Source organism: Loxodonta africana, chromosome X, assembly GCF_030014295.1.
Source record: "Loxodonta africana isolate mLoxAfr1 chromosome X, mLoxAfr1.hap2, whole genome shotgun sequence".
NCBI lineage: Eukaryota > Metazoa > Chordata > Mammalia > Proboscidea > Elephantidae > Loxodonta > Loxodonta africana.
The window spans coordinates 146,381,325-146,396,251 of record NC_087369.1 but is presented as its reverse complement, the minus strand read 5'-3'; the positions used below and the strand labels follow the sequence as shown (position 1 = coordinate 146,396,251).

The 14,927-nt window shown below is 39.5% G+C and overlaps 1 protein-coding gene across 7 annotated transcripts in view; it reads left to right on the top strand.

Annotated features, from left to right (window-relative positions):
- The window catches only part of TENM1 (teneurin transmembrane protein 1), a 618,409-nt gene that overhangs the window by 438,670 nt on the left and 164,812 nt on the right, over nucleotides 1-14,927 (top strand). For all 7 annotated transcript variants that reach the window (XM_010594654.3, XM_003414757.3, XM_003414758.4 and 4 more), the window contains one exon: nucleotides 10,248-10,367. In XM_010594654.3, coding sequence (XP_010592956.1) covers nucleotides 10,248-10,367 — 120 coding nt within the window. The remainder of the gene's footprint in view (nucleotides 1-10,247; nucleotides 10,368-14,927) is intronic.

Genomic DNA, 14,927 nt, shown 5'->3' with positions numbered 1-14,927 from the left:
TACCAATTTCTCCGCCATACTCTCGGCTTGCAATGACTCTCTAGCTGGTTTTATCATCTCAATTTGTAAGTTTGGGGAGAAGGAATGAATGGCCTATTGTAGCTCATCTCCACTACACCCCCTGCACATAGAAAGTGCTCGGCAGTTGGTAAATTTCTGCCGCTAATATTTTTTTTAATGATGTCCTAGGGATAGTACCATCTTTGTAGGTGAACATTTTCTTTTCATTTGTAGCCACATTATTTACATCTTGACTAAGACCCATCTGCTGTACAGCTCAGCCTCTCAAGAGTTCAGGCAAAGAGACCACTGCCACTCCACCACTTACTAGCTATGTTATCTTGAGCAAGTTTTTTTTTTTTAACTCTCTGTCTTCTCATTTTTAAAACAGGGCTAATAGTTGTTATCTACTCAAGGTTATATTGAGATAAATGCAGTAAGGTAAATAAAGTACCTGGCACAGTACCTGGCTCATAGCAAGTGCTTAATAAGGATACATAATGGAATAATATAAATTGAGAGGTTCAATTCAAGGGGTTCAATTCAAAAGGTCGGCAGTTCAAACCCCCCAGCTGTTCCTCGGAAACCTTGTGGGGCAGTTCTATTCTATTGCTATGAGTTGGAATCGTCTCCATGGCAATGGGTGGGTTTGAAGGGCATTCGTTTTACTGGGTTGTTTTTTCTTATTCCAACAGCTCTGTGAGATGATGGGGGAGAGAAACAGAGAAAAACTATTACCCCCATTTTATGTAAGGAACAACTGAGGCTGAGAGTAATTCCGTTTCTTAAGAAAAAAATACGAACTATTAGCAAGCCAGAGCTAGAACACAGGTATGGAGAGAACCAGGCTGAACTTTTTCCTCCACGGAAGGAAGAGTAACCCATGCCGACAAGGATATACCCAACAAGAAAGATACAGCCAATAAGGAGGACCTGCCCTATATTTAATGACTAGCCATTATTTGAAAGACAGGTTCATGAAGAAGTTACAGGAGAAGTTAATAAGGTTAATAAAACTCTATAAGGCTGATCACAAAGATAAACCATTTGAGTAATGTGTAGAAAGGCAAAAAATAAACCCCTACCCCCACCAAAAAAAAAAAATTTTGAGACTTGAGACTATTCAAGAGTTGCAAGGGCTTACAGGACACATATTTCAGGATTCAAATTCTGGACAAAAATAATCATGTGTCTAAAAGAAGCAAACTGGCTCTTACGCAGTCCTGAAAATGTGACTGTGTCGTCAGTTTTCTTATTGCTTCAAAACTCTTGATCTTTTTCCCATTTCTTTGAGGATCTCAGGCATCCAAAGTAAGCCTACTTTTGACAAGCAATTACCAGGGCAGATGGGAAAATAGCCACCCTAACTCAGGGTGAGTGCCCCCATTTTGTTTTACATGAAACATCACTAGCCATGAGGAAAATAATTCTGTTTAAAAAGCTATCTGCATTTTCCATAGCACCACCTTTCCCAGGATCCTAGAATGTTGATGGCTAATGCTCGCAGTCGCTTTTAATGTTACCCACTGGAAGGTATAATTTTGAGGGGGCTAGTGGCCAACTCAGGAGGATTAAAACAGCCTGCTGTATTTAAGTAAAAACTAATGAGATTTTACTGGGCTTGCATATGAACATCCACTGCATTCGCATTTTCAGAACATGAAAACAGGCTTATGCTATAACATTCCGTGTTTTCATGGTGCTGTACCAGCTTAGATAACATATATCAAAACATAGCACGTGTTGTAGTGGAAACTTCCAAAATATCTGGATAGTAGCATCGTCAAATGTATTTAAATTATTAAATACCAAATCATAACAATATGATGATATGTAAAGGAATAATGGGGTTAGTGTGCATAAATGAAACATTTAAGGAGAACTATTCATTCATTCTTCCAGATCACACGGGTACTGTTTAATTCCCTGAGGCAGTCAATTATCAAACAAAACTCTCATGATGAGAAAGTGGTAATGTATAATCCAGAATGCTGGTGTCTGATAAATGATCCGTAAGGCATCTGTGACACAGGAACCTCAAAGTAGTCTCTGAAACCCTTGAAGCAGTGCCATGAGGGTAGTAGGTTGCAAGTATCTTATAACCTCATATAAAAAACGTTTCATTTGAAATTCTATGAACCTTTCTTGGGCACATGCTATGTACACCAGGCTCTGGGAAGCACACAAAGAAAAATCACATAGTCTCTGCTCTTGAGTGACTATCTAATAAGACAGACCAAAAAAAAAAAGCCAAACCCCTTGCCATTGAGTCAATTCTGACTCATCGTGACCCTATAGGACAGAATAGAACTGCCCCATAGGGTTTCCAAGGAGCGGCTGGTGAATTTGAACTTCCATCCTTATGGTTAGCAGCCAAGTTCTTAACCACTGCGCCACCAGAGCTAGTAAATAAGACAGACAGATCTACAGTATTAACTGTCATTCAAGACAGGCCACGACAAGTGTGATAACAGAGATACAGATGCTGTATAATGAAGACAGTAAGGATGGGGGAGAAATTGACGCTTATTTGAGACAGATAAATCAAGTTAAAACATATTCATTTCCATTTTATAATCTCTGGATTGGAAGGAACCCTACAGTTCATCTTGTAAGCCAACCACAACTTCGTCATGACAGCTTCAACGTGACTCCCCAAACTACAGTTGTTGCAAACCCTTTTCCAGAGATTTATATGAAGAGTAAACATTCATGCCTCGCTGATTTCCAAATGGCAAGAATGTGAACCAGTTGGTTATTTGCCTGCCTTTATATGGTTTATACTCCTGCCTCCCTCCTCAGGTGTTCGTTCATATGCTTTAATTGGCTGAATATGTGAACACATTCTGGCCTAACTGGCTCTCGAACAGCGGTTCTCAAAGTTTGGCCTTGAGTTCAGCAGTATCACCATCACCTGGGAGTTTGTTAGAGATGCACATTCTCGGCCCCACTCCAGATTTGCTGAATCAGGAACCCTGGGGTAGGAGGGGGGCAGCAATCTGTTTTAGCAAGCCCACCAGGCAATTCTACTACACGATCCAGCTTAAAAACCCCTGGTCTACACAAGAGAGAGGATTGAGTACAAACCACAGTCTCAAAATTATACTCTAAATAGAAGATCCTTTATTCATTCAGTTTAGGGGAGCCCCTGAAAATTTTGTCCCAACCTCTCAGAGGTATTTACTCCCCAGAAAGAGTGGTACTTTAGTCAAATGACACAATCTACAACTTTGGGACTTTAGGGTGTGACAGGCCCATGGGGGAGATGTCAGGAGACCCCTCAGACCACACCTCATGTGTAGCAAGTTCCTGTCCCTGGAGACCTGAACAACCAACTGATGAGTCTTAGAGGAATTTACCTGGCAGGCTTCAAGCATTAACTAGGGCCTCTGCTGGCCAGGTCCTTGATTTTGAATGTTACTCCTCAAACGTTGTTTATGCCGATAGTAGCAACAAAAGCAAGTAGCTTTAACTTCCCTAGCCCCGAGACTCATTTTCCCTATGAAAGATTTTAATCAAAAATACAATGCAGTAAATTACATCTTCTTTCAGCAATTTAGTTTTCAGCCTTGTTTTTCAAACCAACTTTTGTGCTTGAGGTTAATGTTGTTGCCTGAGGTGTTGAATGAATATTGGAAATTTGACACAGAAGACAAAAGACAACAAATAAGGGAAGAGGAGAATAGATCCAAGAGCTGATTGAAGTCTAGGGAAAATTTGACTATGCCATGAAAATAGCAAATACAGAATGAATTAGACCTTTGACATCAGAACTGTCTAACAAGCAGCTTGTTAGTTAAATAAGCCTCTTGATAAAGTGTGTTCTGACTTGCATTTCCCAAGATGCCCTGTTCTTCAGACCAAGTTCCCAAACACCTAGAGGATTCAGCATTTAGTTAAAGTGAAGAAGTAATTCCTTTGGGGTTGCTGCTTTAGCATAGTGACAGCAATTAGACAGCTTGGCAGCGGCCTGTATTCTCCAGAGGACAGGAAAAGAGGTACTTGTGAGGGAGCGATCTTCTCCATTCATGTTTTTAAAGTCACATTGGACATGACCATCTAAGTTCAAGTTGTCTTGCTCTAACTCACAACAGCAGGGAGAGATTCTTGTTTTAAAAGATTCAAGGAAACAAAATATTCCATCCATTACAGAACAAATATTTCAGGATTCAAATTCTGTGGATCAAAGAAGGAGGGCCCCAGGAATAGATGGAAAGCATGCAGTGTCTGTCACTGAGAATATACACACACACACATGCATATACACAGACAAAACCAACACAACAGACGACACTGGTCACATACATGCTAGACACGTGTGCAAGGCCAGCTTCATGACAGTTTGGGCAGTAGCTTCTATCATCTGATTGAAAGGTGCAAAAGAATCCCATCAGCCAACCTACGTCCATCAACCACTTAACTTGTCAGAATTATCGTTACTCATCAAGGGCCCCAAGTGTGAGCCCATTCAGTTAAGACAATATATTATTTAATTGGAAAGATTTCAGAAGAGGACACGTCCTTGAAGAACTAGGACTCAGGCTGGATGTAGTTTTGATGTAGCAAATAGATTCAAGAGCTCCAAATATTACCCCAAGGAAGGCCAAGTAAAAAACCCATTGCCGTCAAGTCAATTTTGACTCATAGGACCCTATAGGGCAGCGTAGAACCGCCCCATAGAGTTTCCAAGGAGAGGCTGGTGGATTTGAACTGCCAAGTAGGGTCGCCTAATTTAGGGTTTTTTTTTTTTTCTGAGGAAACCTGGGACTCCCTGGGAGAGGGAATGAGACTGACGGAATAAAAAAAAATGGGGATAAGGCAAAGCACACGAAGTAGGATTGTGGGACTGCCAAAGGCGGACCCCCGCCACACACACCTCACTATTACAGTAAGGATCTCAGCTTTGAAAAAGATGAATTATACAGGCTGCCTTGGATATGAGAAGCATAATCAGAACAGGTAATACAAATGGAAGAGAAACTACATTTTAGTGACTGTGAAACAACAAAGCAGATGCAAAGCTGGAAACAACAATTAGAAACGAAGTTGAGTTTAGAAGCTAGGAGTGCACAAACTAGCAGTTGGGGTGAATGAAGTGGTACAATACACCATACTTGCCAAGAATATATATGAAGATTCCCTAAGGGCCATTTGGAGCTGGAGTAGCCTGGGGAAGCAAGTAGACTCAAGGACTGTCTTTTTGATATGGAAAGTTTGTCTGAGAAGTAGATCTTTGCCTAGGTTCCTGTGTGCAGTGGCAATCAAGATTACTGCAAATTAAAAAGAATACTTTAATACTGTCCCAAAATTTAGACAACTTACACGGACACAGGATGACTGGTGTTGGTCAAAGATTACAGTAAGTAAGTACTAGTAATCCAGGAATTAAAGGAGCTAAGAATCATTCTTGTGAAAAATGGATGACAGGGTGTGTGTAAATAATGAGAACAAATGCAGCAAGATACAGGGAATCTTAGAACATTTAAAGTGTAATACATTACAAAGAGAGTTCAATACTGATAAATGTAGAATAATAAGTTTTATGGGGCTTTGTCATATGCTGTAAGTTGGTGCGGATCATAAAATATGATGAATAAAAAAGTAGGGGACTTGAAAGACAAGTCTGTGCCCCATTATTTATGAATGATGAAGAGTGAAATGAATGAGAAGAACAGGTAGACAATGTCTTGAATAATGATGACTTTGATGAGTCATTATCACACAAATCTGTGTGCTTCATAAAATATGAGGAATATTAAGGAGCAGAAGAGTCAAAAGACAAGTCTACTCTGAATGAGATACAGAATGAAAGAAGAGAGGGATACAAGGGAAATGCACAGAATAGAGATGACTTTTATGAGACGTTCACTCACCGTCCTGGATCCTTCATAAATATAAGCTGTGTAGAAAATAAAAGGGCAGCAAAGAGAAGAGACAGGTGTCTATCATAAAATACGAGAAAATAGTGCCAACTACGCTTGACAAAATAAAAACAAAAATAATCGAGCCCTAGTACAGCTGTGGAAAGACACAATGTGTAGGTTAATGTGAACAAATAACGTGAGCGTAGAATTCTCTTGCCAGTAGGGACTCAGCGACCACCCAGGTAGGCATTATTGCAAAGGCCACCTTATAAATTGGAGGAGCCTTGGCAAGTTCCGAATTAACCCCTACCCTACCCAACCCCCCAAAACCAACAACTTTAAGGCTCAGAAATAATGTTTAAGTACTTTTCAAACAGTTTGGCTTTACTAATACACAGTCACCTTTCAGCCTATCTGGCTCCAATAATATAAAACCCCTATCTAGTTTGCAGGAAATTTTATCAGCAGGTTCCTGCTTAATCCATACCCAGTTTGTCGAATTTTGCTTTCTAAAGACTTCCAAACAGTTACCGTATAAAACTAGAGCTGTCTTTTTATTTTCGTTTCTTGATACATTGGACGTAGAAGCTGGGGCCAAGAAGATATATTTCAGGATTAGTTCAAAATACAGAACTTGATGATTTCAAATGTCTTCTCTATTAGAACCAGTGTTATTTCAAAAAGATACAGAGACTGGGAGAATAAGATATGGCAAAGCAAGTGCCAACATGCCATTTGCGTCCCATTTAGGACCAAGATTTTCATAATTCATAAAATGGACACCTCACTAAAAAGAAGAAAGTCACAGAACTAGGAATACTGGTCTGAAAGCTCAATACACAGAAAAACCAATAATTATACTGTTGTTGTTGTTAGGTGCTGTTGAGTCAGTTCTGAGTCATAGCAATCCTATGTGCAACAGAAGGAAACACTGCCGAGTCCTGCACCATCTGCACAATCATTTTTACGCTTGAGCCCATTGTTGCGGCCACTGTGTCAATCCATCTCATCAAGGGTCTTCCTCTCTTTTCCTGACCCTCTCCTTTACCAAGCATGATGTCCTTCTCCAGGGACTGATTCCTCCTGACAACATGTCCAAATTATGTGAGACGCAGTCTTGCCATCCTTGCTTCTAAGGAGCATTCTGGCTGTACTTCTTCCAAGACAGATTTGTTCGTTCTTTTGGCAGTCCGTGGTATATTCAATATTCTTCACCAACACCACAATTCAAAGGCGTCAACTCTTCTTCGGTCTTCTTATTCATTGTGCAGCTTTCACATGCGTATGATGCGAATGAAAATACCATGGCTTGAGGCAGGCGCACCTTAGACTTCAAGGTGACATCTTTGCTTTTCAACACTTTAAAGAGGTCCTTTGCAGCAGATTTGCCCAAAGCAATACATCCTTTGATTTCTTGACAGCTGCTGCCATGGGTGTTGATTGTGGATCCAGGTAAAATTAAATCCTCTACAACTTCAATCTTTTCTCCGTTTATTATGATGTTTCTTAGTGGTCCAGCTGTGAGGATCTTTGTTTTCTTCATGTTGAGGTGTAATCCATACTGAAGACTGTGGTCTTTGACCTTAATTAGAAAGTGCTTCAAGCCCTCTTCACTTTCCTCAAGCAAGGTAGTGTCATCTGCATATGACAGATTGTTCATGAGTCTTCTTCCAATCCTGATTCTTCATATAGTCCAGCTTCTCAGATTGTTTGCTCAGCATACAGATTGAATAAGTGTGATGAAAGGATACAACCCTGACACGCACCTTTCCCAATTTTAAACCCCATACAGTATCCCCTTGTTCTGTGCTGCCACCAGCTGTCTGTCACTGGAGCCTTGTGTGTTGCGATGATGCTGAACAGGTTTCAGCAGAGCTTCCAGACTAAGACAGACTAGGAAGAAAGGCTTGACAATCTACTTCCAAAAATCAGCCAATGAAAACTCTATGGCTCACAACACACTGATCATGGCAATGGCACAGAACCAGCCAACATTTCGTTCCATTGTGCACAGGGTCACCACAGTAGGAGCCAACTTGTCAGCCACTAACAACAGCAGTCTACCTTTGTGTAATACTTAATGATTTATAATTTGTGTTGGGGAAGGCCTTGGATAATGCAGGATAAATCCTATTACCATAACTTATAATCAGGTTCTCTGATTATAATAGAATTTAGTTGTGGGCTTTGTTGGACTATAATATATTAAACAGACTTTAGCAGGTAACGGTCTTGCTTATTCAGAGCTTTTGTTTTCTAGAATAATATTTGTGGCCATGAGCCTTTAGATACATCGCCTTGACTAACTGACTCTGTTAGAAGAATGTATAATCCTAGAGTGAAATTATTAGGGTTACTCTGGAAGGCATGTTTGCCCTAATAGCATGACCCCTTTCAAGCCAAGATTGAGTTGTCCTTGATTCTCTGAGTTCCACTTGGTGGGACATTGACCTTGCCCAACCTTTCCCAACACTGCCAGCTACAGCTATAACTCTGTCATGACCACTGGGATAAACAGTTGCCCACCAACATTTTCTGCCTCTCAGGTTCATTTGGAAGCTGATTTCCCATTTACAGTCCATGCTGACACAAGGCCGGGGCCTTTATGACTGTTTGAGACAAAAAAAAAAAAATAGGCATTTGCCACAAATTACTGTTTCTACAGTGTGTTGTATAAGGTGTCTGCATTTTTGGTAGGAAAAATAGAAATTTGGAAAAAATATTTTTTGAGACACATATGTCCCTGTGGACTAGGGGGGACTCTGGAGGTAGAATTAGTGGGATGAGGTATGTCCATCTGGGCTCTAAGGGTAGGCTTGTGGGAGGGAGCAAGAAAAGAAAAATCCATACCACCTACCAAAAATTCAACAACACTCAATGATTCAGCATGCTTCCATTAATGAAAACACACAGTATCGAGAAAAAATTCAAAGCGGAAAATAATTGGGTCTTGAAAGAGATAAACTGTATGCCCTAGAGCATAGGGCTGCCAAGACTAGGATTGAACCCTAGTGAAAAAACTGTCCAGCTAAAAATCTTTTCTTGGAATTTGCCTCAGGGCCTTTTTCATAATTGTTGTTGTTGTGTGCCGTGGAGTCCATTCTGACTCATAAATAACCAAAAACCAAACTTGTTGTCCTCGAGTAGATTCTAGTTCATAACAACCCTATAGGACAGTGTAGAACTGCCCCATAGGGTTTCCAAGGAGCAGCTGGTGGATTCGAAGTTCCAACCTTTTGGTTAGCCGAGCTCTTAACCACTGTGCCATTCTTACTCATAGCAACCTATATATGAGACAGGGTAGAACTGCCACATAGGGTTCCCTAGGCTGTAACCTATACAGAAGCAGATAGCCAGGTCTTTTCTCCTGCAGAGCTGCCGGGTGAGTTCAAACCACCAACCTTTCAGTTAGCACACCAGTGCTTAACCATTGTACCACCAGGGCTCCTTCATTATTGTTAGGCTTCTGGAATTTGTTGCAGCTTGTTGGCCAGGCTAGAGCTGAATGTATGCACATTTTAGTGGACTATGTCCCTATGTAGGGTGGTTCCTCACTAGTTCAGTGAAATCGTAGTCTTTAGCAAGGATAAGACTCATTTATTTAAAGGGAAAATGACCTTAAATGTTTTATTTAAGTTAGACAAAAGAAACAGGGTACCATAGTCAAGTATTATGTCTCTTTTGCAAACTTTGACTATTAAAATTGAGCCTACTAAGTTTTTTTCCCCTTTGTTATTTTTCCAGAAAAAACAATTCAGCAATATGTATCAAGAGCCTTAAAAATGTTCATAAAATGCATAGAAAATACACACAACGAACTGATATTAGTGATTACCTCTGGGAAGAAGACTAGAACTGAAAGGGAAGTGGTCATCCAGGACTTTAGTCATAGTCAAATCTACAGTGTATTCATGCATTAATTAATGTAACTAATTTTAATAAAAGAGAAATATCCTTCCACAACTAAGACTCTCTCCCAAGGAAATAATAAGAAATTCGATGCAGAAAAAAACTCAGACACAAATAAGTTCCTGAACTAGGGGATGGATTAAACAAGTTATGTAATATTGAGTGAATATTATATAAATAAAAATGATATATTATGGAATTTCTAAGTATATTTTGCAGTGTTTATAACACAATGATAATTTAAACATAGCAGAATAGAGCTATATCCTATTTGATTGGGTAAAAATATACATATCCTCCCTAAAATATTATTAGTAGTCATTACTCTGGTGAAATTTGTTATACTTTTGTGTGTATGTGTGTGTGGTTTTTTGTTGTGGTTATACTTGACTATTTTCCAGAGTTTCTACAATTTGGCTTCTAGAATCTAGTTTCAACATACTTTTTATATTTGCCTTTGGTCTTGTGTTGCAGGCGTGCCTGTGTGATTCGAGGCCAAGTGGTGGCTGTAGATGGAACCCCTCTAGTGGGAGTGAATGTTAGTTTCTTGCACCACAGTGATTATGGGTTTACCATCAGCCGGCAAGATGGAAGGTATGTCACTATTGCTTCTGATCATTTTGGGGGCCAAATACTGACTTCTAGCCATAGGTAAAACCAGAGCTCAAATGCTACAGTGATGGTAAGCCTGTCTTGCTTCCAGCTATCCACTGAATAGAAAACTCACCAGTGATGTTTATTTCCTCTATTCTCCATCTAATTCAAATGAAATTTCTCTTCTAACTCTTCACCGTTACTCTCAAGTCTCTTTTAAACCCTGGCCACGTGGAAAGCTTTTTTTTTTTTTATCTTTTGTCTTAATTCCAGTTATAAATATAGCTTCAAAATTCAGTGAGATGATGCAGATAATAAACAAGGAACCATAGGCCAGTTAGATTTTCCTTCCGTGATAGCCCCGAAATATTTCAGAAATGAAGATTTTCAAAGGATTTCGTCTAGATATACAGAATTCAACCACATTAATTAAAAATACGTGTCCTTCCTAGGCTGCCTATTTGGCTAGTGACTACAATTGAAAAGCATGGCCAATCTTGCTACGGAAGCTCTTTATAAAGAAAGGGAATTAGTGATTTAACCTTAAGTACCAACCAGGCTCCTCCCTAAGGACTTCTCAAGGTTCTCTAATACCTGGGAGACAAAACCACTAAGTATAATCTTTTCATCCTGGAAAAGGATTTGCTCACAAAAACATTTTTGTTACTATCATTTAGATAGACATTTGCTCAGAATATTTGAGTCAATAGGCCCATGTGTCTAAATTAAAGGTACCTATTTATGACTCTCAGGAGCACTGTAATAATGGCTTTGAGGTGCCCTGGTCTCCAGGTGGTTACCCTTAAAATGTTGTGCTCATAACAAGCTGCTTCAATACTCACATAAAGAGACCTGTTGGGTTGGAACTTTATCACAGTGTGAGAGACTGTCTCATTTCCAGAACGTACAATCAAACCTTATTACTCCAAACCACTTCAGAATTGTTAATTGTTCAACTTGAGCTACTCTGGATTTATTTTTCAATTGCCTGTCAAGAAAATGCTTTTAAAAAATAATTTTAAAAGATAATAAGGAAGAGTTTTAACCTACTTAAGAACACAAACTGTTTTTAAGGACTTGAGTAAATCATATGAATTATTTGTATGTAAATTATATTGCTAATTGCTAACTAGCCATCTATTCATTATAATAAGCTGAACAGAACTACTTTGGTAGCAGGTAGTCTGCACATCTATGTGTATATATGAGAACAATAAAGACTACGTTTTCGTTCAAACAGTCCATAATTGGACCTTTCTCCTAATTCAAGTGGGCCTTTCTTCCAATTAGATTGAACTGAATTTTGGTTACTTCCCTCACCAGGAACTGGTACAAAATTAGCCTCTCCTTTGCCCGGCATCTTCACTCATGCTCCAGAAATTGAAAAATGAATATTTCTTTAAATAGAATATGCCCTCCAGGACATTTGACTTCCCGTGGAGAACTGATGGGCCATCAACTTTTTTAGCTTTCATACAAAGGTTTCAGTGAACTATTAGATATTCACAAAAGACTCTAAAAGAAACTTGATACCTATAAAGTCTAAAGATTTCTGTTTACAGAAATATTAAAGAGGGAAATTTTTTTGTTGTTATTTTTGTGTTTTTAGTTTTAAGTAAAATCCCAAGACCCTCCTCCACAGAGCTCACTGTAAGAACAAGGTTTATGTAGCTGACAGATACTAGCCAGAGTCCCCTCTGGCAATAACTCTCCCCTCAGGCTCCACAAAGGGTGTAAGCATTGAAAATACGTGTCCCAAATGCCAGCAGACTGTCCCACTGTCATCTCTTGGACATAAAGTGACAGTGTGATGAGAGTTTCCATTTATACGTCTCTGCTTGTTGCTACCTCAGATTGAATAAGTACATTTCAAAAGTAGAAAATTATAAGGGAATTCTACCTGAGGGCAAAAGGACTACAGAAAGGCTGAGACTAACATTTAGATGTCTAGTAGACGGAGTGTGATATGAAAGTTGCTGAAAGGATCCTCCGGCTCCAAATCTCAATCCTACCCATCTGCCTGAGTGCCTGTATTTTCTACCACTGGCATCACTGCTTTGGGTTAAGCTGCTGACTGTCCCAAAGTCACTATTAAATACAAATATTTTATATGGAACTAATTACCCCTATTATCATCCATTTCCACAAGTTAATTGACAACTTTTCCTACAGAATCAGGAAAGGTCTAGGTCATAGGACCAAAGTGATATATACAAAGCAGAAAGAAGGATGACAGTGGAAGTCTGGGCCACCTAAAATTGTGAAAAGATTAGATATTAAAATAGAGAGGGGCCAAACCAAAAAAACCAAACCCACTGCCGTCGAGTTGATTCTGACTCATAGCCACCCTATAGGACAGAGTAGAACTGCCCCCATAGAGTTTCCAAGGAGCGCCTGGTGGATTCAAACTGCCAACCTTTTGGTTAGCAGCCATAGCACTTAATCACTACTCCATCAGGGTTTCCAGAGAGGGGCCAATATAGCAAAAAAGGGGGAAAGGGTAATTCTAAAGGAAAAACAAATATTTGTATCTATTATATGCCAGATGCTTCTATAAATGTGATTCAATTTCATCCAAACAACTCTGTGAGATAGATATCATCATTATCATCACTCCCACTTAGTGGATAAGAAATTTCAGGCTGAAAGTATAATTAATTTGTTCAAATTAATACAGCTAATAAGTGATAGAGCCCAAGATTTGAACCCAAGTAATCTGACACATTCTCTATGATTTACCATCTTCAACTTAGATATGTAACAGGTGTTCAGTAAAGGCTTGAAAGAGAACTGTTTTATAAATTGTTAACCTTGGGATAAGTAAAATAGGCAAAGCAATTACCTTTGAAAGTTCTTGAGAAGCATTAAAGGCCTCAAGAACTTCGTTGTGATGACTTTGGAAGATGAAGGGAGGAATCCCTCTGATTCTCCTCAAGGCAAGAGTTTGTTCATTTGTGAATACCATTAGGGCAGAGATAAGCATTTTGCATTGCCCTCAATAGTCTTCCATCTATGGACAGGACTGATATGACCTATAAGGGGATGACAACCATCTCCAAACAAATTATATCCTCTCCCTCAGACCTTTTATACACACAATCATATGACTTTATAACCCGACCCATTACAATGCATGTGATTTGTGGTAGAGGAAATACCAAAGAATCATTCAAAGAGGAATTCTATTTGTCATTGGAATCATATTCATGGATTTTTTGGTCACAGAGCCACCTCCATGTCAATCGGTGAGCCAGCCAGACAGAAGGAATCGGCTTATATGATTGTAGGGCTGGCAGTTGGAAACTCTCAGGAAGGAGCTGATGCTACAGTCTTGAGGCAGAATTTCTTCTTCCTAAGGGAAACCTATTTTGCTCTTAAGGCCTTTCAACTGATTGGATGATGCCCACCCACATTATCGAGGATAATCTCTTTTACTTAAAACCAACCACATCTAAAAAATACCTCCACTACAACACCTAGATTAGTGTTTGCCTGAATAACTGGATACAATAGCCTAGCCAACTGACACATAAAACTAACCATCACAGGAAGCCTAGTGGAAGTCCTCAAGAGAACTTAAAATCAGTATATGCTCAGATAATCAAAAGCTGGCCCAGAGTTCACTTGAACTGTTGTTGTTAGGTTCCATTGAGTGGATATCAACTCACAGTGACCCTATGTGACAGAATAGAACTGCCCCCATAGGGTTTTCTAGGCTGTAATCTTTACAAGAGCAGATCACCAAGTCTTTCTCCAGCAGAGGTACTGAGTGGATTCAAACCACCACCCTTTTGGATAGCAGTCGAGTGCTTAACTGTTGCACCACCAGGGCCCCTTTTGAAGTACATTTTAACTACAAGGAAAGAAAACATATTGTAAATGTAATACAGCAGTGAACTTGATTTGAGAAGGAAGTTGACATTTTTTTGAGTCCCTACTATATGCTTGACCCTTCAATCTTTATCTCATTTACTCGTTAACAATAATAATTAAAAAAAAAAAACCTGTTGCCTTCGAGTTGATTCCAACTCATAACGACCTTATAGGACAGAGTAGAACTGCCCCCATAGAGTTTCCAAGGAGTGCCTGGTGGATTCGAACTGCTGACCTTTTTAGTTAGCAGCCATAGCACTTAACCACTACTCCACCAGGGCTTCCATTAACAATAATAGCTAAGTAATATTTAGCTCCATATTACTAATGAAGAGCCCTGGTGGTGCAGTGGTTAAGAGCTTGGCTGCTAACTAAAAGGTTGGCAGTTCATACCCACCAGCCACTCGTTGGAAGCCCTATGGGGCAGTTCTACTCTGTCCTATAGAGTTGCTATGAGTCGGAATCAACTCAGTGGCAATGGGTTTGGTTTGGTGTGGGTTTTTTTTTTTATTACTAATGAAGAAATCAAAGCTCATGGAGGCTAAATAACTAGCCCAAAGACACAAAGATAGCATAGCAGAACTGGGATTCAAACCCAGGTATGTATGATCCCAAAACCCACATTCTACAAAACAAGATGGCAGCCCTTTTTGCTTAATCTTTTAAGAAGTAGAGAATATTACCCAG